We start from the raw sequence: 25,891 nt of genomic DNA on the forward strand, positions 1-25,891 counted from the left end.
CAGTACGATCGGGCTTCGCCCCCAGGCAGAGCCTGGGGCCCCCCTTTTTTTTCATATCAACATTAGATGTTGGAAATATATATATTCATATATCACTCGTAATACACTTCCATATCCATGGCCATGATTGCTCCAGAAGCAACATCCTTACGAGTATGCGATGCCGCATGCATCGACCCAGGCGTATCAAATCCTATAAACAGTTCCAATGGCCGTTCATTGACAGACAACGACCCGTTCGACAAAGCGAACTTCTCACGATGATTGAGCTTAATAAAAAACTCAACTTGCCTAGTCCGGGTACCAATCCAACCCGACACATTCGGGTTCTGTCCATGAGAAGAACTACCAAACATTCCTTTGAATGTTTTCCCATGCGCCTTGCTAACTCCTCCATCAAGCTTCGCATAGACCGTGCCAACAGGGCGACCTTCGTCTTTGCTAAATCGGCTTGTAAAAGCCGACAAGTCTGTACCCTTCCACTCAAAATTTCCATTGAGTTGCCGCGTAACGGCAAAAGGACCGTCGTGAACTCCGAGATTTCTGAACGCGTGCTTTCCACAGCCTTCCATTCCCATGAGCTGCTCTTTGCTCATAACATCAAACACGACCTCCGACACCGGTCGTCCTTTCACAGGCGGATCCGAGATCGTGGCACGATCCACGAACGGTCGAGTACCACTCGACGGCGTGACATCACGCCGCATTCCATTGCGGAACGCAAAAACGAGAAGCCGAACACCTTCGGCATGATTAATTGTCATACGGAGGGACACTCCCTTGACAAACACCGTGTGGAGAGACTGAAAACGGTCATCGGCTTCACCAGCAACAGGCCGCTGAGTTGGAACCAACTCAGAGATCGGTAAGATCGCATACTTGCGAACAGAGGACGGTCCCTGGAAGTAACTCGTCCATTGGTCCTGGATTTGTACCGAAGGTACTTCATGATTTCTATCGAAATGTGCAGGTATCAACTGCACCGGGACAGAACGAGGCGGTCCACGACTCGCCTGCTTAACAGCTTGCTTCACCTTGGCTTCGACATACTTGTCGAGACTCTTCGAGGTAGATTTGGCATAGCCACCTTTAGCAGGACGGCGGCGATAGCCGCCCTTGCCCTTTCGGGCTGCTGGTTTCTTCGAATACTTGTATGCCATTTTTGTTATCCAAAAGATTGTTTAACTGAGTTAAAACAACAGGGGACAACAGTCCCCTTATATACTACGTCAAATACAATGTGACTTGGTACATCGTGCCAAGAATTACTCTATCGGGTAATTTACCTCAGTCTCGAGTCTCATGCCAAGAATCGCCTCATTGGGCAGCGGTCAGTTTTTGACCGCCCCTATCGGGTGGCAATACCGTACCGTTACCCGGTACTAACCCCTTCGGGAGTGCTTACGCACTATCCGGCCAATGGCCGGGGGTCCCTCCCGCCCTCTGCGGGCCCCTCCCGGTATCCCAAATTCCCCCAAAGGGGGAATTACGTTGAGTCTCAAGTCTCAACTTTTTGGGGCAATGTTATAGTAGAGAGCGGGGGCGCCCTCTTCCAAAAAGTTGTCCAATCACCTTCTAATGGAACTATTCTAGTTCCATACTCCGTACTTCACCTCTTGTTCATCAAGTGAACAAACCTCAGCTTGGGTAGCCTCACTCGGCTTATATACGTCGGGCTTCGCCCCCCCAGACTTCTTCATTGAATCCAATTCTGTTGTGGATATTACCTTGATGATTGGGATGGATTCATTGGGCTCTTTTTCAGGCTGCTCAAGATATTAGGCATTGACGGGGATTCAAACTGGGAAGCTTGGAAAGCAGAGACTCTAGAACGTTATCGAGACGATCATAGACTAAACCAACTCCTCAAACTATCCGAGGCTAAATGAAAGCGGTCACATTTTCAATCATACGATTTGCTGAGACAATTCGCGGTATAAATCCGACTACTGCGTTTCTCGAACTATATTCGACTAAGGATTTAGTCGTATCTTCTAAAATCCACTATTAATATTAGGACTTACGATTACATTCGTCTATCGATATAAAGAGTAAGAGTGAGAAGTATTAGATAGTTATATATCAGAGATCATTTCTCCTATCACCTACGCCATGTTTGAAGCTTGTGCCAATTTCTAATCATGAGGGATAAGATAGATCCGATTAAGGAAACTCGGGTAAAATTACCATGTAATATATAGAGAGAACTACATATCTCGTAGATGGAATCCTCGGTCACATCATATAGAGCTCTTTGCTTCTTCCTATAGTACCTGTTGTCGATCAATGTCTCTGAACTCAGCGCGCCACTGCTCATGTGTGATGCCAGCTGCATGATCTTCTTACGCAAAATCCACACACTATACGGAGTACTCCGTATGCCTGTGCTGAATGATGAGAATTTGTAACACAACTGGGGAAGATCGATCATTACTGCATCGGGATACGATCGTCCGTCTTGAACATTCACATTGACCCCTTGGGTTGATAACGACTACATCCTGGTCCATATTAGCGAGCTGTTGTATATATGTGCATTGCCCTATTTATATAATTTGTTTACCACCTTATTCATTCGACAACTCTTTCGCTTTGAACTTTTCATTTCAATTTTCAAGATGGATTGTCAGCCAGCTATCACAACAGTCTCCCTTGGGTCGTGCAAGTTTCACAGCATCACCGTCAAAATTGACGAAGCCGCACGAAATGGATTCAAGGCGATCGAACTCTTCATCGATGACCTTGAGTCCCTCGCCAGAGATATCAGCCCTGCACCTGCCACCCATGCCCCTTCTCGTGACTCTGTATTAGCTGCTGCCCATCAGATTCGCCAGCAGTGTGACAGGTTAAACATTGTCATTCTCAACCTCCAGCCTCTGCGCTTCTACGAGGGCCTGGTTGATCGCAAAAAGCGCAACCAAATCCTAGACGAGGTGCTTCCCATATGGATGGACGCACTCAAGATCCTCGGTGCAGACACTATTCTGGTGCCCTCAAACTTCCTCCCCGAAGACCCTGGGACTGGGCTTCCTCAGACAGTTGGCGACTTTGACATTATCGTCGAAGATCTCCGTGAACTGGCGGCACGAGGCGCCCAACATGAACACTCCATAAAATTTGCCTACGAGGCACTTGCTTGGGGCACGCATGTCAACACGTGGGAAAAGTCCTGGGAAATCGTACAGGCAGTCAATCGCCCAAATCTAGGCCTCGCTCTGGATACGTTCAACATTGCCGGCGCCATCTACGCCGATCCAACTACAGAGGACGGTCGCGTTGCGGACACGGCCGAGGCCGATCTGTCAGCCTCACTGGGCCGCATGGCTTCTACTTTGGATGTCAGCAAGCTGTTTATCGTCCAGGTAGCCGACGGGGAGCGTCTCAGCCAGCCACTCCACACGGGCCACCCTTTCTATGTTGCCGGCCAGCCCAGTCGACTGAGCTGGTCCCGAAACTGTCGGCTTTTCCTTTGTGAGCCCGAGCGTGGTGGCTTCTTGCCTGTCCTCAGCATACTAAAGGCCATCCTCGATCTCGGATGGACGGGATACCTTGCGTATGAGGTCTTCTCGCGTTCATTGGCTGACAGTGATCACCGGACACCGGCGCTACATGCAGAGAGGGGAAAGCGATCCTGGGAGCGGCTATGCAATATCGCGGACACCCAACTAAATCAGGCTAAATCCCCAAGACCCATCAGCTTTAAATTACCTGGAATGGAATTGCTAGAGACCGTTGTGCATGAGGTAGAGAGAGTGGAGGCATTGTGATATAACTAAGAAGTGTATGTATGTATGAATTCAGACAGTTTGGTATTTCTCGGAAACAAAAACCACTAACTAGTAGCTACAATACGTTAGTAAAAGCCCGGCTTGATAATATCTTTTTCAAAGATGAGTTAAATGGCAAATAGCAATTGTAGTTTCCGCTAATGACTTGTCAAAGCATATGGCGTACTTACCTCACAGGGTTTCTAGCTGGTTTTTAGCTAGGAGCTTGCTACATGTAATTGAAACCTATCTGGGATCAGAGCTAGGTGGCAAATTTAGGCATCAGTACCAGGGGAAGAATCAAGTTAGGAACTTTTGTGGTCAACTAAAAGCAAGTATTTTGCCTGACACTTGGCTATGCAGGCGGGTAGTGTGGATTCTTGGCCGGGGCTTTATACATGAACGAACACGTTCCAGACACCCACAATGCATCGTTATGAACCCATTTTCGCCATGATAGCCACATACATGCGGAGTATACTAGAAACCTTAGGCGTATTTTCGTTGGTCGATGATGGCTGGCTGACAGGTGATGTGATGGTCAGCCGTGCATATAAGTGGGGTGATGGCTAATAGTACACTGGGCCGAGTTGGCAGCTGAAAACAACCTGGAAAGAATGAAGTTGAATTGGAACTTGTCACATTGCGAGGCAAATATGTGGCTGATTCTGCACAGGTATCACCACAGAATAACAGAGCATCTAGCGAGATACTTGGATATGGCATTTCACTCGTCAGCTGTGATCCACCACTGTTGGATGAGTTCAGTTCGTATCTGCATGATTTAGTTTCCAAATCGAAATCTATCCTCTCATTCTGCTTACAAAATTAAAAACAATAGCCTTGCTACCCCGGCGTTCATGCAGTCAAGTAGGATACGGAGATCTGCAAGGTACAGAAAATCATCTCTGTCATAATCGCAATTTTACGAACATAACATTGCTGTTAATATAATCACCTGCAGTATAAATCATGTATCTACCAGTGAAGTATATCATGATCCTTTCTCGTTGCCCGTCTCATATCTGGTCTTAAAACGTAGCCATATCCAGTTTTTCACCTATTGCTAAGTATACAACCATATACATAATTTTAGCACAAAGCACACTCAACATTCATTATCGTTGACCTTGCTCTTGTCGGCTTTAGGCGGGGCTGCCGACATGGAAAATAATGACGAAAGGCCAGCAACCAAACATAGAATCCCAAGGAATAGCGTCATAAATCCCCAGCCTAATTCACGTTTTATGAATCCACCAGCCATCGGCCCAAGCGTTTGACCGGCAGCAAACGCCATGTTACAAAGTGCATACCCCCGGCCCAGTCCGCTGCTTTTCTCTTCCGTGATCCCGTGAAGACTTTCAATCCTCCGGACTGCATTAGAGACATCTCCCATAATAATCGCTTGCACTGTTGTGAGACAGGCTCCCACGATGGAGAGCAAGGAAATAATGGCGATTTCATGGTGGATCGTGTTTGCTTGAGTCCACCGCAGTGATACCATGGGTACTGTCATCACAAAGAACCCAGTCACCACAACCGTTCGTGGCATACAATGCCTTACAAAGTGGGTAATTGAAATACCGAGGACGGAAGGTATCGTCAATGGGAGGAATACGAGTCCCGCGCCCAGACTTGACCAATTGTATGTGTCGAGCACATACAGTGGAAGCGTCTGCATCTCCGTCAGCTGGGCTCTTCCTTATACTGTAGGAAATGTAAGGTACCGTTTCAATGGCAGATAAAATAGAAGAAATGACGAGGACAGAAAACACCAGACCCAGCATGATTGGATGCAAGAAATGGAAAAAGCTCAACGAAGTATGGCCAGAAATATCGTTTTCCAAGAGAGGAGAATCCTCTTGGGGATGGTTTTTGGTTTCATCTGTTTTTCTTTTAGTTAGTATCTAGGAATATGAAAAATGAACCGTGACAGACCTTCATCCTTCTGTACAATCGACATTCGCAGAATAATGTCAATCATAAGCAGTGCCATTGGGACCCCAAACGCACCAACAGTGCCAAATTGGGAAAAGCTGCTTTCTTAGACATTGAGGTTATCAATGGGATAGGGATGCCAAATCAACCTACAGGAAACCACCAGTCATAGGGCCACAGAGTATTCCCCATGTCAATGACGCCGACCCGCAAGCCATATGTGAACCCAAATGTTCCGGACTGGATGTTTCGGCGATCATGCTCAAGCCTAAAACTCCCACAACCGCGCCTGAGAGACCCTGACATACCCGAGCCACGAGCAGCACCCAAACATTACTTGCAGAGATGAATAGGACGGTCGCTAGGGCCATGGCGATGAAACCACAAACGAGTGGTGCTTTCCGAGTGTGATACTTGTCGCAAAAATAACCCACGACAGCTGTAACTCAATTATTAGCATATGCACGATGGATTGGTTTGAGATATACCGACGAGAGCCAAGTAAAAGAGCAAACCCATAACTCGCCAATAAAACGGAGGACCACTTTTGAACTAGTAGCAGTCAGTCAACAGGGCGTTCGAAGTCATGGAGATATAGATTAAAAATTACCGTCCTTTGAAGCCATATTGCCATGGCCCATCAACAAGAAAGGCAGAATGGGTATAATCTAGGAGGTCGTATCAGCTACTTCATGGATTTTCCTGGGCTGCTGTCATATCTTAAGATGGGTGAGAATTACTTACAATGCCATAAACAAAAGTGTCCTATTGCAAGAGTGTTTTCGAGCTTAGTTCGTGAGACCCAAAGTTCCATTTCAAGACCACCTACCGTGAACAGCGCAAAACATAGAGCCACTAGTATAAAAGTACTAGAGGATCTTGTTTTCCTAGTAAATATTTTTTGAACGCCCATGATGACTGTTGAAATTTCGTGATATGTTTAGTCGACAAATGCAAGAATGGGAATAATAAACGAAGAAATGGAGATGGCGAGGATAGTCCGACTTATGAGGAGCTGAAGACAAGGGTGTGCAGGTGTGCAGGTGTACAGCTGGAATAACCAATAAACATATAAATTGATGATACAACGGAAATATCGGGATTTTTTCCACTGCTTGGCGTTGCACAGTTCCTTAAGCCAAAAATAAAAAGAAAGGAAACTGTACATGGGTGTATTGTCGGTCACCAAATTATATACGGAGTACTTCGTATGTAGAATCCAGCTGCATCTACTCCGTACTTTCAATAATATGCATGATCCATGAAAATATATTCGCTGAGAGTGTAGAAGAAGCTGAACTGTTGTAATACCCCTGTCCCTACTGCGTAAATTCACTTGAATTCAATTATCTATTTATATGACCTTGGAACACACCTCGTGGTGATACGTATCCTGAATTCTATCAGACTTCTCCTACTTTCATTCATTATCCTTCATCATGGCGCCCTCAATCGCAACTCTTGAGCATGGGTCTTCTATTATACCCATCAATGCCTTGAAGCTACCCAAGAAAGCTCCCTCTCAGATCCCACAAGAATCCGTCGATCTTCCACTTACTCTTTGCGAATCTCATATACTTGAGGCTGCAAACTCCCAATACTCGGAATACTTGGATCCGGAATTGGCTCAGGGCTTTGACATCGAGTCGGTGCTCGTTGTTTGCTGGTTGCTTGTGATACGTGGTTTCTCTCCTGTGAGAACCATGTACCTAGAGTTCCACCCTGGGTCAAATCTGTGCTATATAGATGGCAAATCTCAGGGGACCGATTCATACGCTCTTGAATTTTCCCTGGAGCGTCCATTGAAGGATCTCGTCCGAGATTTCTGTTGTATCAAGGCAGGCGTCCACTCGACTGGCCCTGACGAAGGGTGGGCTTCCGATGACAGGAATCACCTGCTCACCTCGGCTGTCCGCTATGCTGGTGACCATCCGAATTTGCAAAAAGCACCTTTGTCTGCCAATTCAAATGTACTGTTTACCTGAGCTGATTCATCCCCTTCACATCCCCTAGCAAAGCTGACCTCGTCTTGGTCTAGATCCCCAATCCAAAGCTGATGCTCAATGTGACAAACGACAATGGCAAGCTGCACGCGAGTCTTGCCTTCTCATCCCCTGAGATGTCCAAACAATTCGCAACAAGCCTTCTTCACTCCTTGAACAAGGTCGTCGCATCCATATACCGTTCCCCCGAAACTTCTTTAGGCGACCTTGATCTATGCTCAGATCTTGACCTCATTCTAGTGCAAAAGTTTACGAGGGAGGTTTCGGACTCTCACGAGGCCTTGTTACATGACATGGCACTGGAGCATGCACGCCTGACCCCGGACGCTCCTGCAATCTGTTCGTGGGATGGAAATTTCACCTATAGAGAGTTGGATGATCTCACATCTCGTCTTGCTCTTCACTTGACCAATATTGGCGTTGGTCCTGAAACATTCGTGCTCAGCTGTTTTGAAAAGTCATCTTGGGCGATTATTGCCCGTCTGGCTATCTTGAAAGCCGGCGGCGCGTATATATCCATCGACGCTAGCGACCCTCCCATTTTCCTCGACTCGGTTATCAATCGTGTTAACGCTAAAGTCATGCTCACGTCCCCTGAGTATGCGTCAAAATATGCCTCACTTGTTTCGAACGTCATTTCGATTACAGGAGATATGCTGAAAGAGCTTCCCACTGGACCGCTATCTTCCACAGTCCAACCGGAAAATGCCTGTCTGATTCTATTCACCTCCGGGAGCACCGGCCAGCCTAAGGGCATCATCCAGGAACATCGGTCCTATGCCACAGCAATCCGTGATTATAACAAGGTCCTTGGTCTAGGCCGACACAGCCGTGTATTTCAGTTCGATGACTATGCATTTGACATCAGTAACAATGATTACCTGACAGCTTTGGCTGCCGGTGGCTGTTGTTGCGTTCCCACACCCGAAAAAACCATCTCTGGTCTAATTGAAAATGTCAATATCACAAACGCCAATATGAGCTTCATGACTCCAACAATTGCCATCCAACTCAGTCCCAAAGACGTCCCATCGCTGGAGCTACTTTGTGTCGGCGGCGAGCCCATGTCGAATGATCTCCTCATGAAATGGGGCCCTCATGTGAAGCTTGTAAATCAGTACGGAATGGGCGAGGCGGCCACCTTCTGCGCGTACAACGATAACCCGAAGGCAGGCCATAATGCCGTTGTCGGCAAATCCGGTAGCGGTGCCATCTGGATTGCGAATCCTTCCTCACCTGAGCGGCCAGTGCCCGTCGGCGCTGTAGGCGAGATTTTGATTGAAGGACCCCACCTCGCCCGTGGGTACTTGGATGACCTCTGCCAGAAACCTGATGTGGGATTCCTCAGCACAGTCCCTCGGTGGATTGCGGATCTCCACCCGTCGCGAGCACAAACCTCTCGCATTTATCGGTCTGGTGATCTGGGTCGGTATCGCCACGATGGAACGGTGGAGCACATGGGTCGAAAGGATACACTTCTTAAACTCAACGGTGGCCGTGTTGAGTCAACCGAAGTCGAGTACATCCTGCGAAAGACTCTTTCACCGGGCGATTTTACCGTTGTCGATATGCTCGGCGAGATTGACGGTAGCGACGACCCCATCCTCGTGGCCTTTATTTACCTAGTGGACAACCCAGCAAACCTGATTCCAGGAATCTCAGACCACGAAATGTCGTTTCGGCCGATAACAAATCGTGTCCGAGTGAACAGCCTGATGGAGGCGATGCAGAAGGAAGTCCATAACACCCTGCCAAAACACATGATGCCCAGCTTGTTTCTCCTTGTCGACCGAATCCCCCGTACAAGGTCTAACAAGCTTGATCGCAGAAAGTTGCATCAAATCGCTCAAGAGTGGTATATGGGGTACCGGTGTTTGTAATGCTTCAAGCCCTGTTTTTCAGCCTTTTAGTTTCGATTTTCTCTTGTTTCAGTCAGGTTCATGTGGAAAGCTAGCTCAGTTTCAGCTAACGCGCGCCGTTGTGGTATCCACCACCTTATCAGTTTTTTCACATCGATTTATGTACCATGTACCATCTTAATATGCATCCACCAGTCCATGCGAGCTCCACGTACATAGAACGTAGGCTTAAAGTAGGCCTGTTTCTGATAACCAGCCGGAATCACCTCTAAAAAATGAAAGTTAAGATAGGGCACAATGGACAAAATGAGATTAGAACCGAGTATGTACTGAGTTGAGAACATTAGATATATAAGAAAAAGAAGAAAAAAAAACGAAACAACAGGCTAAGTAAACAATACAGGAAAAGGAAATGCCTAAGATGCAAATGACACAAAAGCACACAACGCCATAATAGGCCCACGAAAAGACTTGATACGAGATTTCATGGACGTAAAACGATCAAGAAAACGCACGTGACAGACCCGAGGAACGATATAAACACCGATATTCTTTAGGATGAAATCAAGTCAAAATATACTGGTCAGAAGAGAAACTTCGGACAATGGACGTTGCATTAATTGAATGAAAACCATATCCCGAACCACTTTCAGCACTAAGTTGGTTGCGGCTGCATCTGGACCTGGAAGGTATGCTGATGTTCATGCTGTGGTGCGGGCGGGGGAGGGGCCTGGCTCCGCTGGGGAATTGGAGGTCTGCGTTGTTGTCCTGGCATCCCATGGACAGGGGACTCGGACGACATCGGGTGCTGCATCTGTTGTTGCATCGGAGATTGAAGATATGGCTGATGAGGGAGGGGCCGCGGGGGGTGGACCGGAGAATGGTGATGCATTTGCATGTGTGGCATAGAGAGCGGCTGGCCAGGTTGTTGGGACATGGATTGGCTATGCGGCAAGTGAGAACCGGGCTGTGAGGACATATGTTGGTTCTGTTGCTGGTGCATGTGCTGGACTTGCGGCTGCCCAATATGCTGACTGGCCTGCGCCTGTGCCGACTGATTCTGTTGGAACATGTGGAGATTCTGCTGTTGCGGCAGAGACTGGCCTTGAAGCATCTGCGGTGGCGTGGGCCGTTTGCGAGCCTCTTCATCGATCGAAGAGGTTGCACGGTTCATTGCCGTCGTTGTATCTGTGCCCTCACCCATTTGAGTGTTGACGTCTGCTTGCGTCTGATCTCCACTAGCCGCGGCAGCGGCGGCGGCAGCCGCTGCCGCAGCGGCCACATCGGCCTTGCGAGGTCTTCCACGTGGTCGGCCCGTGCCAGGTGCCTTTGGTTTGGCCGAAGCTGGCTTCCTCGGCTTTGGTGGTGGTAAGGGTTGACCCGTCGCAGCTGCCCACGCAATTTGATCAGCCTTACGAGGACGTCCACGCTTTCGTTTCAAAGGAGTCCCGTCCGGCCCCAGAATAGGGGTCCCCTTAGTTGTAGTGTTTAGTCCGGCAGAGCCTGGAGCAGTGGGTGTCATATTCGCATTGAATGAAGCCTGTCCTGGTTGAGGAACTCCTGGAATAGATTCGCCGTTTTGGGCAGCCTGTGCGGCCTGTGCAGCAAGCCTGGCCGCGACTTCCTCCTTCCTGGGCCGTCCCCGACGACGCTTGGCAGGCGGAGTGGAAATCTGGTCGCCTCCAACTGCGGCCACGGCGGGCATCTGCCCTTGTCCGTTGGCCTGCGTGGGGATAGCGCTAGGAACGGCCATGGGGGCATTGAGTTGAGGTTGAGCATGAGGCTGGGCCTGGGTTTGGCCAGGCTGAGCTTGAGCCGGAGCAGCCTTCTTAGGTTTGGCTTTCTTCTTCGGTGCAGGACTTGACTCGTCAGTCTTCATGACCGGACTTTCCGTGACCGTAGGGACAACCGGCGCAGCTGGATGGGAAGAAGGCACGGCAGCCGAGTGCGGTCCCTGGTAATGCTGGAATTGAGCCTGGTGCGGAGATGGCTGGAATTGCGTCTGCTGCGGCTGAGAGAATTGCGCCTGGTGTGGGGCATACTGGTGTTGCGCTTGAGCTTGATGCTGTTGATATTGAGATGGGTGGAACGGAGGTTGGGTGTGTTGGGAAAATGGTGACTGTTGTTGGTATGGGTTGTGTGCCTGACTCTGGTGCTGCAATTTCTGCAACCTCTGCTGCTCCAATTGCTGCTTCTGCTGGTGCTCAAGCCGCTGCTGCTCCACCCGTTGCTGATGCTGTTTCTGTTGCTCGAGCCTCTGTTGCTCCAGTCGTTGCTGCTGCTGTTGTTGCTGCTGTTGCTGCTCCAATATCTTTTGCTCATCTAGCTTTTGTTGTTCCATTTCCTTCTGTTGCTCAAGCCGCTGCTGCTGTTCCAAGCGTTGCTGCTGTTCTAAACGCTGCTGCTGGATTTGCTTTTGCTGCTCCATCCTTTGCTGCTGCTCAAGTCGTTGCTGCTGGAACTGCTGCTGTTGAATCTGCTGTTGCAACTGTTGGTGTGTCTGCTGAGGCGACTGCGGTTGTGACTGGGGCTGACCCTGTCGCTGTTGATTCAAGGCAAACATAGACGGGCTAGCCATAGACGGGCTAGCCGAGGTATGGTTATCCCTCTGTTGCATGCCCGCGTGAGGTAGTCTGTTCATCCCCTGCTGCGGCGAAGGAACATTCATGGGATGTCCATGGGTGAGACCGGCTGTCCCCGGCTGCGGCCGGAGGTGGGCCATTGGATTAAACCCACGCTGGAGGTTCTGCAACCCCATAGGGTCTGGGTTGCGAGACATCAGATCCGGGGAGCTTTGCGCCGCAAACTGTCCCGGAAATTGGCCGAAACTGCTGCTGGTGGGGTACCCGCCTAATGACCCCGATGTCGGGGTCATCTTGCGCATATCCGGAGATTGCGAAGCAGCGAAGTTTTGCTGAGGTTGCCCCCGAAAAATTGGCTTGTTGCCCGGGAATGGACTGCCATGCTGTGGCAGCGGCGGCCCCGCCCCTAGCAAGGGCGACTGGGCATGCTGACGTTGAGGCTGTGGACCCAACGGATGTTGGGGTTGGACACCTTGATGTTGCTGTTGTTGAGGCTGCTGCGGCTGTTGAGGGTGGAATTGGTGACCACCGTAGTTCATCATTTTGACTCAATTTTAGAAATGCGCTGGCACTTGGCCGTAAGCGGCAGAGAATGGAGTGATCCTTTCCGACCACGAAGCATGCAAGGGCGAGAACAGTCAAAACGATCGCGAACTAGCTTGAAAAGGCAAATGTGGAATACAAATGGGCAGTTTTAATGAAGATTGTCACCGATGTCGCGCCAGCGCCGCTGATAATCCTATACGAAGAATCGCCACCTGAGTCGCGCCGAGGTCGCGTGTTTGTTGTTCCCTGGCGGCCTGAGGCCACAAGGCAGCAAGGCAAAAAAAGCACCGCGCACTGATTCCCAATTGGGCTTAGCGGCTACGGGGACCGAGGCGAGTCGGTCAGCGCAGATCGAGAAAATGAGTCGACGGTCGCTCCAAGGGATTCAGGGGGGAAACCAGCTGGGGGGATCCAGAGAGGCAGCGAAGGTGATCCAAATCTATTTGCTACAGGCCTTAACGGATGTCAGGGTCCAGCAAAAGTAGATTGAAGATGAAGTGGATGACGCTGGGCTGGATTCCTCGATGGCGAGGGAAAAAAACATTAAAAAATAAAAAATAAAATAAAAAAAAGAAATTGGGAAAAAAAACGGAATTTTCAGATTCTCCTCTCCACATCACGTGATTACTTACCAGGTAGCCTTAGCATAGCCTTCTATCATACTCCGTACACTCTACCTAGGTAGGTAGGATACTAATATATTAATTCATCATCTGAAGTTGTGAAGTTTGGAAGTTTAGAACTTCTCAACCTCCTTTTCTCTCCTCAACTAGTTGATCCTCCCTTACACGCCTAGTTATCTGCTTATCTTCCGCAATCCTTGCAAAGTATAGAATCACACCACTCACAAGTACTACACAAAGTACGTGCTACATGAAAACTATAAAGACATCATGCTGCTTTCCCAACATCCTTGTCCTCCGCTACCCGAAGATCTGCCAAACAGGGCGAAAAAAGCTTGAAACCAACCCCTTTCAAAGCGCCAATACTGAGGATGATCCACAATGCAACCACAAATTGGGAGCGGATCGGCACCAAATTAGCCGAGCACTATATTGTAGATCATGAACATCTTCGATCTTATCTTTCCGAGAATATTCAAGAATTTCAATGGAAGGCCTTTTCTGTCTTTGCTTTCTGCCAAGAGTTGTTGGCCGCGTATTCGGCCTGTGTCCTTAACGCGGTAGGAAGGAACGTTATATGTAAGACAACACTCCGACATCTTTTTAGATGTCTTTTTAGATGTATACAAAGGCGGTCAAACCCACGAACCGTACAGAGGACCTTTCTTTGTAAAACTAGGAGTGGATATAGGCCCGTGCAATCTATATTGAAAACAACTACAACGCGCAAGAAAAGCCAGGTATATATATATATATAAACTCGACAAGCAAAGCAATTCCTACACTGCTTACAACCCTGTTTGCTCTCCCACAAGGTAGTCTTCCCAGACTTTCTTAATGTCATTTTGATAAATGAAGTCCTTGTCTCCGTAGAGGAACTTGTCGATTTTGGCTTCCAGAAAGACGTCAAAATCCTTCGCTTCTGCTTGGAGTAGTTGTGTCTTGTCACGTATTTCGTCCAGATGCTGATACCTATGGAGGGTTGAAAAAAAAAGTATGGTCAGACAAATGCCATTTTGCTTATAATCTCGAGTTCGAACTTACATCTTGGCATAGTATGGAGACCGGATCTGTTCAAAGATCTCGAGAGCATCCCGTGCGGGACGGGAAGCAAATCGCGTAAACTCAAGCGCCCGGGCGAGGATCCAACCATCCTCCATGGCAAACGTCGCCCCAGAGCCAAACGCGCCTGGCTGGCTCTTAGCGCTGGACATAACAAAATAAGGCTTGAGTAAAATCACTTGGACTTACCAGAAAGAGGGTGACTGGCATCTCCGATAAGGGCGATTTTATCCCAGTCGGTGATCTTGTTCAGACGAGGCCCAGCGAATGTCGCAAACTCCCTCCATTCTCCTTCTGTCACTGCGCTTACAGCGTCTCTTATTCTTTTGTCGAATTTCTGTTTTACATGTTAGCAGTCAGGCCTCTTTTTCGATCCAACAAAGCTTTGTCACACCTCAACACGGGATCCCACTTTCTCGTTGGTCGCAGGGATACCCCAGAAGACCGTCTTTCCTGACACTTCAGGCTCACGATACGACCGGACGGTGATTTCGAAAAGCGGATCTTCGGTCTCTTCCGCATCATCCACATCGGAGAGATATACATGCCCAGCTTCGCCCCACCACCATGACGTTGTAGTCGTGATGTCCGGGATATGGGCCAGCTGAGACTTCGGAACGAGAACGCGGAATGCAGAGTTGCCAGTAAAGTGAAGCTGATGATCAGGCAATAGGGTCCTACGGACAATCTACCTCACGAAACTGCGTCAGTCACGAATACCAGTCCTAACATAGGAGGCTTGACCAACAGAGTGTATCCCGTCCGCTCCAACGACAATATCTGCGATCGCCTCCGTTTGATCCTGGAAAACTAAAAGAACTCCCTGGCTCGAAAGATTCTCCAACGATACAACCTTTTTGTCAAATTGGATCAAGCCCGGGGGCACTCTCGATAAGAGAGCTGACTGCAGTCGGGTTCTGCGAGCACGGATTGCTCCGCGGGAATCTGCAGCTGAATTTTCAGGATGTTGAGTGATGTTTACAACCTTCCCTGTGTACCCATTTCTTTCGATTCGAAGTCAACATATGCGTCGGCTGTTACTGCAGCCAGGAAAGCACCGCTTACCTTTGATGGGTTTTGAATTTAGAGCCTCCCTTGACGCCATCACTAGCACCAAGTAAATCCAGAACTCTCCACGCATTCGTGGTCAGGCTGATGCCCGCACCGGCTTCTCGGGGCTCTGTATTTTTCTCGTACAGAGTCACCTTCAGGAACGGCAGTTCTGAGAGAGCAATCGCCGTTCCTAGTCCTCCGGGTCCACCACCAACGATGGCAACAGAAGTCAGTGCTTGTCCGACCATATTTATGAAATAATTCTAGCTTTGGATGTGGTAGTTCTCGAATTTTATCTGCCTTATATATCTAAAGTATTGCGTCTTCCAGTCGGGACTAGCCGGTAGATAACCACATCGCACGCCATACTAAGCTTCGAATGTGCCATGCAGCACTAGTCTGCTATCCACCAATCCCACATCAACTAGTTAAAGAATCAGTCGATTCGGATAATTGAACCCCGCGTGTGGACTGTTATGGAATATTTCGTCTCGGCACGTGCTGGCTTGTTGGTGGTCGATCGGACTGTCTCCTTGACTGCGAGTCAAGGGAATGGCGTTGGGAGAAAAGGAGCCATCTGGAAGTCAACCGACCCCTTTCTCTGGGATGTCGATATGACTTTTACCTTTCAGGCAGAGATAGTGAACAAGAGACCCTGAATAGATTTTAGGTCGCGGCGGGATGGCCGGTTTAATTGCCTCGCCCTGCCTTACGTGACCATTGAAAACCAAACACAGTGTAGTTTTGGTGGAACAGCGGTGCTCAGTTTCATATTCACCTCAAGCTACCCAAGTCCGATTGTACCTCCAGAGCAAGGGCCGATGTGATGTGGGATTAACTGACGGTGTCTGAAGGTCGCTCCGCCCCTTCGAAATTTTAATAAACATTGTGAGAGGCGTTCTTGTCGCCTGCTGTAGATGGAATCCGTGGTAACTGGTTGGTGGCTTCTGTGGAAGCATGAGGCCGTTTTTTAGGCAGCCTAGGCCTTTAGCAGCCAACCTTGCGCGTTAGAACATCCTATGAAGATGTATGAATCTTTGGACACCGGTAGACAGTGAGAATATGCCCAAAAATCTCGCTTCACGGCAGTCAAAACCTTGGCCCTTTTGCAGCATAGATCTGAATTACTAGAAGATCCCTAGGGTGTGATGTATGGGGCAATTCTAAAGACCCGCGAGATTATGTTCGATTGAATGAAACAATATCACACATATAACCCTCTTTCTAACCTATTGTTGATTTCATTATCAAAATCGTTTATAAGGTTCATGGTGCTTGTAGTTAGGTCATTCCCGGGGCTGCTATCTGATTCCGATACCGATCGTAAAGAAGAACGAGCCATTTTCATAAATACGTGAAGGATAGTCTAAACGGGGTGTCTGTATCAATGCCATAAGCCAAGCAAGACGGTAGCTAGCTAGGACAATCAATCATAGATGGAACGACAGAACAAACAGAAGAAGTACTAACTAGTTTCCTCCTTCAACAAGAAGCATGAACCGCAGGCTTAGCCCCAGGAAGAAACCCATTTGCTTTGAAGAAACGCCTGTCACGAATGGATACAAAAGCCAAAAGCCCTGCAAGTCCACTTCAGAAAAACCGAGTTAGTACAAAGACCCACCGCGTCGCTTCAATTAATACGACTTACCACAGAAAGAAGACCAATGTAGCCGTGATACCACCCAATGCCCGACTGCTCCCGCTAGTCGACCCCGTAGTACCCATGATCGTGATAATAAACAGAGCAAACCAAAAGACAGTATCAATGATATTCAATATCATGTACGCTTTTGTGCTCGCCCATCGTTTAAGTCGATCCATGTGAGTCGTCATTATTTGATAGGCCATGAACACGGCTGATTTGAGGCACTTTGGTCATGGGTTAATGAATTTATACAAGATATTACAATATAAGCGGAACATAACTCACCACGGCAATGCCCCAAACATTAGTTCTTGTCTTTGGAGTGCCACTGTTGGCAATGCGTGCAATGATGAGAATGAAGACGACGAAGACCGAGGCCCCGATTATGATGTGGAGTCGGAACTTGAGTACCGGGTTTCTTTCGATTGATAGGTTCATTGTTGTAATGTGTAGCTTTTCTGTCGCGTTCTGATTCAATCGAAACCAAGGGTTTCAATGTGAGCACTAGTATGGCAGTAGTCGATTCCGGCGATCTTGTATAAATCTTAAATTAGTTCTTGGGACGGGGAAATCGAGTTATTTAAATATTGAACTATGCTTTCTATGCCTCGTAATCGCTTAGAATGCATCCTCAAGGCAGGACATTTTTAGATAATTTAAGAATGATTATTGTTGGGACCTGATAAGTGCTAGTCTTGGCGCTACCTCGCATTCGTATTCTTACCTGTATGAGGAGATGATCGCAACCAAATATTTTGGTGAAGACTACTTTCTTTTTCTAATTTTATATCACCTCCTGGTGATTGCCGAAAGAAAATTCTTTTCTAAAAAGCTGTTCTTCGTGGATGTACCAAGGTATTCCATTTAAAGAGACTTTTCGGTTTTGTTCCTGTGCCTGGGTTGTATCTGGCCGGTCCACTTCTAGGGTCAATAGGTTAGAAAGAGGGTTATATGGGTGATATTGTTTCATTCAATCGAACATAATCGCGGGTCTTTAGAATTGCCCCATACATATTAGGATGTAAGGACCACTAGTATAGACCTTAGATAATCATCAATATAGGCTATTCTTTTGCTCAATTCTCAGCAAATCACAAATTGGCGGATACATCGCTGCCATTACGCCACCTTGTTTTAATAGAGACCCGTGAGTACCTACACAAAACCATCGCCTCGACTCAGAAAAATCTCATGCGTCACCAAGGAGGCGAAAGTTTCGTGGCATAACGCAGAAAATGACGGTAGTCTCTCAGCAAGAATATTGCTGATAACTTATCTGGATGGAATACTAAACAGTTTACGTCGAATACTTGGGCTAGGAGAAAGACATTCACCAATCATCGTCTCATCTACGTATTCAGCGGCAAAACCCCATGTGGATGAGAAGTAGATTACAGCTTAGTATTGTGCATGGCTGCGGCATGGTGCCCGTAGCTAATCCGGAATGCCAAGATCTGGGTATCAATGTTGTCTCCAGATTTGTCGGAAAAGCGAAAGCGTCCAAAATTTTGATATCCTGTGCCAGACAATATTAGTCACCTGAAGATCGCACGTACAATGTAAGAAGTCTTAAGGTGCCATATAGAATCCTACCTTCTTGCGTCTTGAAATCATTGTCGCTGAAGCTAAACAGGAGGTATTCTGGACTTGCATTCGAATCCTCCTGGCCGAGAGGAACTAGGGCGCAACTCTCCCATTTCTCATTTAAGAGAAATTCATCTTGTTGTCCACCGTTGTGCAGCCCAAACCTTTTGAGCTCCGAGTTCAAATTAAACTCCAGGAACGGACATTAGGTCGCCGCCGTGATATTCGGATTCAACAACCCCTTAGTGTTTGCAATCGAACCGTTAACCGAATCCCATTTTCCGTGGGCAAAATTTGTAGCTTCTGCGGTAGATATAACATCAAAATGACGATACTCGGACTCAGTCTTGTCCGCTCCTCGTCCAAAGCCCGAATCTCGTGCCCTGTCCATTGGAAAGCCGATGGATTTCCGACTGCCCGGCGGCTTTGGATCCATTGTCATAAAGAGGCAGTGTAACCACATACTCATGTGACAGAACTGGGGATTTCTTATCAGAGATATCGTACTCCAGGAGCCGGGTCTGTCGTCGAGACTTCTTCTTTGGTCCCCCTTCTTGGTTCATAGCCGACTGCATCATGACATATAGGAAGCGTCCGTCCGGAGAAATAGTCAGTCCCTCGAGGCCTTGGTTATTAGCTCGACCAGCGGTGGGATCAGGATGACTGGGAACTTGATCCGGTTCAAACGTTGGCGGCTCAGCTCCGCTGAAGCTGACTATGCCATTCCGTAGAGGGAGGAATGCGGGCGGAGGCGTGATAGCAAGGAGCATCTTGCCGTATTTTGAGAACCTGTAGATATATGGGCCGTATTTGTCTGGGATCCAAAAATCTCCGTCGGAATCTACCACTAAGCCTTCGCAATCCAACGTAACCCGCCTGTTAGTCAGGCCGGGGCCGCCAAAGCCATCTCCGTTATAGGTAGCTTGTGGCAGATGAGGAAACCCATCGAGGGATATAAATCCGATCGCGTCTGCATCTAGGCTCGTGGTGGGAACGCCATCTGGCCCGGTTAATAGGATTGAGTCTACGACAGTGTATAGTTAGCGCTCAATGCCGAATGCCTGATTTTAATGGCTGGATGCCTTATTTTGGCCTGGCAGAAAAATAAAAATACGTGAATTACTATTACAGATATCTTAATAAGCAATGTACACTGCCCAGTTCCGCTAGCCTAAGGTAGGAATGAAAATGAAGCTTTTGATCTCCATGTTCTGGGTGGTTTCCAAGTCAAAAATGAAGCCTTTGATCTCCATACAAATCGATTGACACTTGTAAACCGTCCAAAAACATGGAGATATCTCTATTTGTATAGGATGAAAAGCTTCATTTTTTGGACTTGCAAACCACCTAGAACATGGAGATATCTCGATTTGTATGGAGATGAAAGGCTTCATTTTTATGGGTTAACGGCGCCTAGTTATTCCATGCCGAGTTGGTACAGTACACTGTATAGAGAGGCCTAAAAGCGGTCTAAAACAAGGCTTAATTCAGGCATAAGTCAGGCCAAAAGAAGGCATTCAGGCATTAAAATCAGGCATTCGGCATTGAGCGCTTTACACCGTCGTATTGAGTCGATATAAGCCAAATGCATATTCGGTGGACTTGGGTCGCTGCCGGAGGCGTTTGGAGCTGGATCCAGGTGAATGGAAAACTTGTGAATCCGTGACTGATAATTTAAAGTGCCGTTCGTATTCCTAATCATAGGTAATTAGTCATAGACTTTCACTGCCCATCCGTAGGCTAAGGAACATACCAACCACGATCGGGCATTGCCCAGATAATGCCGTCGTAGGAACCATCCTGACCTTTGTTCCAAGCCGACTGATAAAAGGTGACCGCACTCCCAAACCCACCCAGGGTGTCTCCATATCGATCGGTCGCATTAGATGGAACCAACCCGTAGGCCGCTAGGCCGTAGTAATTATAGCGTTGGCTGGAGCAAGTGGTTTGAGAAATAGGTGCACTTCCCACTGCACGTTCACATTTATTCGAACGTCCAACAGGGGTCTTCCAATGCCGCGGAAATTACAGAGAAGAGCAACAAACATAAGATCAAATAATGGGAGAGTTGGAGTTTCGTAGCTTGCGCATATGGGTCCATGATCGGTGAGTTTTGTCGGCTAGTTCAGTCGATGAGAAGGGCAGAGGATGAACTGACCTCCCAATACCTAACGACCACCCATGCAAATCGAAAAGATAAATTGTCTAGACTTTTGACAGTGGTCTGGATTACAGCCTCAGTTTGCCATATGGCTCTGAATGTTCGGGACTCGGGGTCGGGGGGTTTGGACCCTCTGTCATCCACATGGTATACTACAATCAATCCGAGAACCGGTCCTTCATCCCTAGTTAAAACTAATCCATGTTTTGCATATGATGAGCACATGGATCATGAATTATGTATGTGGCTTTGAAATTGGTGTTTCCGAATATATCTTTTCCTGTGCACTGCCTTGCTCGTGGGACCCAATCAAACTATCAGACAGTTTATGCCAAAAATACTACTTTGCGCCCTATTATTGATCAGATACAAGGAATCGAGGCTCAAAATAGTTAATTCAAAGCCACGGATAGGTTGGTCATCTGTGGTCCTCAATAAATGCACGGGGTGTTTGTTGAATTATCTGGGCTCCGACGCTTCCGGAATTCGATATCCTAGCTGCAATCTAGATTCAACGTAGAGCCGGCCGACCAGCCAGAAAAATATGGTATGTTTAACCTGTACCGACCAGATGATTGCCATTTTCGGGTACGCCACATGATGCACGTTGATCATCCGATCCCGAAACCTTATGCTGAGTTTATTCGTGAAAGTCAAACCCCGGTTTTATGTTCATATAGCTAATTGGTATGAAGAGACACGAGGCGGAACTCAATAAATACCAAAGAAGAGTTTATACCTAGAAAACGTCAATCGGCCTACGGCGTTATCGTCAATAGTTTTGCTTTAGCAGCCGATGGGTATTATTATAATACCGTCTCAACATTCGGAACCCGTCGCCTAAACTTCCTTACTTAGCGATGAACACTTTGTTACGTCCATAATAATTTTCTTTATGTTGAAAACTCCCTCTTAATTCAAGCATCAGATCAAGCTGGAAAAATTAGTCTGAGATAGAAACCAAAAAAGGAAGTGTAACGATTATACTTAGGAGTCTGGTGATGAGGGGCATCGAGGTGGTGCTATGTACATTTCATGTAATTTCCGGGTTGTATCTGAGCTTCATGCTTGGTTCGTTCAGCCACTAAGAGACACCAGCGATCTCCTCGCGAGGGTTCTAGCCGTAGAGCAGGAATTTCTGGTCATTGTGAAATCAGCTTCGACGTGCAGTAATGAATACATCATTTTTCTTGCTGCAAACAGCATAAAGTTCGTATTTAGGTTTGTCGCATCCGCAAGTCTTGTTCTAGACTCTTCGGTGGGCTTTCTACGTAGTACAACTGATTGTTGTTTGGATTTTCGAGGGGTTATAAATATTGGACCACTATATCTGCTATTCTGTCATTCTTTTTATGATCCGCAAGGACCTATCCAAAGCTCAGCTCTTCAATAGCCACTTGTCAGTTGCAGATCCATCAACAATGTATTCCCTCTGGTCACTCCTATTCCTAAGTTGTATCCTTCAGTTCACTTGGGGCTGGGGAGACCTCGGTCATCGAACGGTAGCTTATTTAGCAGAGAAGTTCCTAAACGAGCAGGGAGTTCAGCTAGTGGAAGATCTTATTATCCCGAATGAGGATTTCGATATTTCAGATGCGGCAGTCTGGGCTGATAAAAGGAAATTTCAGTATCCATTTACTAGACCATGGCATTACATAGGTATGTACCGATGCTAGTTGCACCAAACCCACAAGCTTATTCAAGCAGATGCCAATGATAATCCGCCCGATTCATGTCGTCTTTCCTATAAAGCAGATTGCAAAACGCATGGATGTGTTATATCCGCTTTTGAAAATATGGTTAGTGAGCGAGCCCCCTGAATATTGCAGCCTAATTGGATACAAATCGCAACGAAATTTCACTAACGGGTGAAAAGACACATCAAGTTCAGGACCTTAGTCTAGAGAAGACGCAGCAAGGTGACGCGTTGAAATTCTTAATGCATTTCATTGGTGATCTGCACCAACCGCTACATATCGAGGCAACGCTTCGAGGAGGCAACGATCTCCCCGTTTGCTTTGACAATCACTGCCCCAAGAAGAAGAACCTTCACAGTGTGTGGGATACGGATATCCCACATAAGATCAACGGTCTGAAGGACACACCGAAGCACAACGATAAAAAAGAGCCTGCTATGAAATGGGCCGAAAAGTTATTCCAGTCTCACGGATTGAGGCCCCTTCAGGCAGAATGCTCTGACATAAAAAGACCATTAAAATGCCCTATGATATGGGCAATTGAGTCAAACAGACTAAACTGTGATTTCGTTTTTAAAAATGGCGTTGAATGGCTCGAAAATAATGACCTGGGTGGAAAGTATTACAACGAAGCTGCTCCTATTGTGGAAGCACAAATTCTCAAAGCAGGAATTCGCCTGGCCGTGTGGTTAAATGCTTTGGCAGCTGACAGAGCTTCATCAGGGGAGCGTTGTAATGGTCAATATGGAAAGGTGAGAAATGATCTCCATTCCTAACCCAGGCCATCTTTGCAAGTGCGACAATCTAACTTTTTTGGCTATATTCAGATGAGAATACAAAAGGAGTTATAGTACAATCAGAATACGGGGAGAAAATTGAAAATGGAAAAAGGCGCTATGACAGCTTCAAAAGTATGGTTTTATTCAAGCCCATTTGACAGGTTGGTAGTGTATTTCTCATTTTATTGCTGTTCATGTGGTAGGAATAGTTTATGTGTATTCTAGTATGTCTCCGGTCTTATTTATACACTCTTTAAGTGCCATATGATATCCTAAGGTATCGCCATCGGAGGATAATTTGTCAAGAAAGCGGCGTAGAGTATCAGAAGGACATGTAATACTACGACACATGTCATGACCTTTCGTACGCTTCCTATGGCGGCCGGTTCACTCCTGGTTTGTGACAATGCGGCTTCTAGATCCTTATATAGCTTTGGAAGCGCTTGACGAATGTGGGCGAAAAGCAAGCTGTTTAGGCGTATTATTCGCGATGCAATTCTCGATGCCAGTGTAATTGAAAGCTAGACATTGTCAGATAGCAAGTGCAATTCCAAGGATTAGAGTATTGACTTGGCTCAGCGAGCGATGATGTGCGACTTCGTCGACGTGTTGCTTGACATGAGCGAACTGAGGGTGGGAAGGGTCGGGGCGGGGATGGATATTAGGAGGTTTCGTATGTTTGGACCTGGTCAGATCGTCGAGTTGCCTCCAGGGCTAAACACACCGTTCAGATGCCCGTGTCACAGAATTTACAAATCTTACTAGCGCTAGACGCTAGGCTGTGGTATGTAACTACATCACACCCGTCAGCCATAAAAGGATATGGTCCGGCTTCTCCATATTTAGTAAATTAGACATTTTCCTCCAATTTCCTCCCTCTTAAAGTCTTATCTGTCTCCAACCCTCCTCCTTTCTTTTATTCTCTTTTATTCTCTCCCCAAAGTCCTCCTCCCCTTGCGTAAAGTAATCTTCCACCACAACTCATCATGGTGTCCAACGGTACCAACGGTCAGCACGCCAAAAGCAAACTCTCAACCTCGCGTCACGCTGCCACCACCGACACTGCCCTCCTGGCCGAAAAGAACTTCTCCGCCCTAAACTACCAATCGCTCCCCATCGTATTTGCCCGCGCCCAGGGAGTCTCCGTTTGGGATCCTGAGGGCCGTCATTATCTTGACTTCCACTCCGCTTCTACCGCCCTCAACCATGGTCATTGTCACCCGAAGCTCGTTGCTGCGCTTTGCGAACAGGCTTCACGACTGACGCTCACCTCCCGCGCCTTTCACAACGATTTGTACCCTCAATTTGCCGAGATGGTGACCAAAACCTTTGGCTACGATAGGGTACTACCTTCGAGCACTGGCGCAGAGGCTGCCGAGACTTCAATCAAGATCGCTCGAAAGTGGGGTTATAAGGTCAAGGGTATTCCCGAGAACCAAGCTATTGTTCTCGGTGCGGCAGGCAACCACCATGGACGAACAGTAAGTAATCTGATTCAATATGATGCAACTTTGGGTGAAAAACATTGACATAAATATCTCTTTATAGTTGGCCACGATTTCTTTGGCTTCTGATGCACAGTCGCGTGAGAATTATGGTCCATTGGTTCCTAACATTAGCTGCTCTATTCCCGGAACCGACAAGCTTATCACGTATAACGATAAGGCTGCACTACGGGAGGCTTTTGAGGCAGCGGGGTTCAACCTAGCTGCCTTCGTGATTGAGCCAATCCAAGGAGATGCGGGCGTTATTGTGGCCGATGACAATTATCTCCAAGAGGCGAGAGCCCTGTGCGACAAGCATAATGTTCTGTTAGTTTGCGACGAAATCCAGACAGGTATTGCGCGAACCGGAAAGCTGCTCGGTCACTACTGGAGTGGAATCAGGCCCGACATGGTCCTACTGGGTAAGACCATGACCGGTGGTATGTATCCTGTCTCGTGTGTTCTGGGCGATAATGATGTGATCCTCACCATTGAGCCCGGAACCCATGGGTCGACCTACGGCGGTAACCCGCTCGGGGCAGCAGTCGCCATGCGTGCTCTTGAAGTTGTTGAGGAGGAAAACTTGGTCGAACGTGCCGAAAATCTTGGTCATGTCCTCCGTAACGGTCTGAAGGCTATCCAGACCCAGAGCCCCATCATTCAAACAGTGCGCGGCAGGGGTCTGCTCAACGCATTCGTCATCGACGAGTCCAAGACCAATGGGCATTCTGGCATAGAACTGTGCGAGCTGATGAAAATGAAGGGCCTTTTGGTAAGTACCCTTCATTTCTTCATCTGATATACCTGGTTAGTAACTGTCCCTAGCTCAAATCCAGCCGTACAGGCGTCATCCGTATCGCCCCTCCCCTCGTCGTTACCGAAGACGAACTCGAGCGGGCGCTCGGAATTATTAAGGAGTCCATCGAAGAACTTCCCAACCTCTCCAGCGCCGTGTAGGACAAGATCACCATCACTCCTGAGAGGAATGTCAAGATCGGCGTAGAGACTCTCGGGTTGTGACGTTGGGGAATATCTCCAGAAGGTTATTCAAGCTCACTTAAAAGTTGTAAGCACCGAATGATCAAGGACTTTCCTTGCCTACCTTCAA

General features: G+C 47.6%; 10 protein-coding genes across 10 annotated transcripts; 4 read left to right on the forward strand and 6 right to left on the reverse strand.

Annotated features, from left to right (window-relative positions):
* Positions 1 to 92: 92 nt before the first annotated feature.
* Positions 93 to 1,160, reverse strand: N7471_006745 (uncharacterized protein; the record flags this gene model as incomplete). The annotated part of the gene is made up of 1 exon (XM_057279464.1): positions 93 to 1,160. The coding sequence occupies one exon, from the start codon at positions 1,158 to 1,160 to the stop codon at positions 93 to 95; it is 1,068 nt and encodes a 355-aa protein (XP_057139074.1).
* A 1,458-nt stretch (positions 1,161 to 2,618) lies between these two features.
* Positions 2,619 to 3,767, forward strand: N7471_006746 (sugar phosphate isomerase/epimerase family protein; the record flags this gene model as incomplete). Its single annotated transcript, XM_057279465.1, has 1 exon — positions 2,619 to 3,767. The coding sequence occupies one exon, from the start codon at positions 2,619 to 2,621 to the stop codon at positions 3,765 to 3,767; it is 1,149 nt and encodes a 382-aa protein (XP_057139075.1).
* A 1,108-nt stretch (positions 3,768 to 4,875) lies between these two features.
* Positions 4,876 to 6,618, reverse strand: N7471_006747 (MFS transporter; the record flags this gene model as incomplete). The annotated part of the gene is made up of 8 exons (XM_057279466.1): positions 4,876 to 5,442; positions 5,495 to 5,652; positions 5,706 to 5,803; positions 5,859 to 6,144; positions 6,198 to 6,257; positions 6,316 to 6,373; positions 6,450 to 6,470; positions 6,535 to 6,618. 8 exons carry the CDS (start codon positions 6,616 to 6,618, stop codon positions 4,876 to 4,878), a joined length of 1,332 nt encoding a protein of 443 aa, XP_057139076.1.
* Positions 6,619 to 7,144: 526 nt separating this feature from the next.
* On the forward strand, positions 7,145 to 9,588 carry N7471_006748 (non-ribosomal peptide synthetase; the record flags this gene model as incomplete). Its single annotated transcript, XM_057279467.1, has 2 exons — positions 7,145 to 7,675; positions 7,744 to 9,588. 2 exons carry the CDS (start codon positions 7,145 to 7,147, stop codon positions 9,586 to 9,588), a joined length of 2,376 nt encoding a protein of 791 aa, XP_057139077.1.
* A 634-nt stretch (positions 9,589 to 10,222) lies between these two features.
* On the reverse strand, positions 10,223 to 12,691 carry N7471_006749 (uncharacterized protein; the record flags this gene model as incomplete). Its single annotated transcript, XM_057279468.1, has 1 exon — positions 10,223 to 12,691. One exon carries the CDS (start codon positions 12,689 to 12,691, stop codon positions 10,223 to 10,225), a length of 2,469 nt encoding a protein of 822 aa, XP_057139078.1.
* Positions 12,692 to 14,106: 1,415 nt separating this feature from the next.
* Positions 14,107 to 15,681, reverse strand: N7471_006750 (uncharacterized protein; the record flags this gene model as incomplete). Its single annotated transcript, XM_057279469.1, has 6 exons — positions 14,107 to 14,290; positions 14,363 to 14,507; positions 14,570 to 14,717; positions 14,775 to 15,068; positions 15,129 to 15,384; positions 15,446 to 15,681. 6 exons carry the CDS (start codon positions 15,679 to 15,681, stop codon positions 14,107 to 14,109), a joined length of 1,263 nt encoding a protein of 420 aa, XP_057139079.1.
* A 1,234-nt stretch (positions 15,682 to 16,915) lies between these two features.
* N7471_006751 (uncharacterized protein) lies at positions 16,916 to 17,516 on the reverse strand (the record flags this gene model as incomplete). Its single annotated transcript, XM_057279470.1, has 3 exons — positions 16,916 to 17,021; positions 17,082 to 17,302; positions 17,364 to 17,516. The coding sequence occupies 3 exons, from the start codon at positions 17,514 to 17,516 to the stop codon at positions 16,916 to 16,918; spliced, it is 480 nt and encodes a 159-aa protein (XP_057139080.1).
* A 1,351-nt stretch (positions 17,517 to 18,867) lies between these two features.
* N7471_006752 (esterase-like/phytase family protein) lies at positions 18,868 to 20,763 on the reverse strand (the record flags this gene model as incomplete). The annotated part of the gene is given in 5 exon segments (XM_057279471.1): positions 18,868 to 19,126; positions 19,137 to 19,638; positions 20,220 to 20,356; positions 20,416 to 20,632; positions 20,709 to 20,763. The coding sequence occupies 5 exon segments, from the start codon at positions 20,761 to 20,763 to the stop codon at positions 18,868 to 18,870; spliced, it is 1,170 nt and encodes a 389-aa protein (XP_057139081.1).
* A 1,406-nt stretch (positions 20,764 to 22,169) lies between these two features.
* N7471_006753 (S1/P1 nuclease) lies at positions 22,170 to 23,328 on the forward strand (the record flags this gene model as incomplete). Its single annotated transcript, XM_057279472.1, has 4 exons — positions 22,170 to 22,482; positions 22,531 to 22,622; positions 22,700 to 23,272; positions 23,302 to 23,328. The coding sequence occupies exons 1-4, from the start codon at positions 22,176 to 22,178 to the stop codon at positions 23,326 to 23,328; spliced, it is 999 nt and encodes a 332-aa protein (XP_057139082.1). The 5' UTR covers positions 22,170 to 22,175.
* A 957-nt stretch (positions 23,329 to 24,285) lies between these two features.
* On the forward strand, positions 24,286 to 25,740 carry N7471_006754 (4-aminobutyrate aminotransferase; the record flags this gene model as incomplete). The annotated part of the gene is made up of 3 exons (XM_057279473.1): positions 24,286 to 24,780; positions 24,848 to 25,555; positions 25,609 to 25,740. 3 exons carry the CDS (start codon positions 24,286 to 24,288, stop codon positions 25,738 to 25,740), a joined length of 1,335 nt encoding a protein of 444 aa, XP_057139083.1.
* Positions 25,741 to 25,891: the final 151 nt, after the last annotated feature.

Source organism: Penicillium samsonianum (genome assembly GCF_028829775.1).
Source record: "Penicillium samsonianum strain IBT 33392 chromosome Unknown utg000003l_segment0_segment0, whole genome shotgun sequence".
Classification (NCBI taxonomy): Eukaryota; Fungi; Ascomycota; class Eurotiomycetes; order Eurotiales; family Aspergillaceae; genus Penicillium; species Penicillium samsonianum.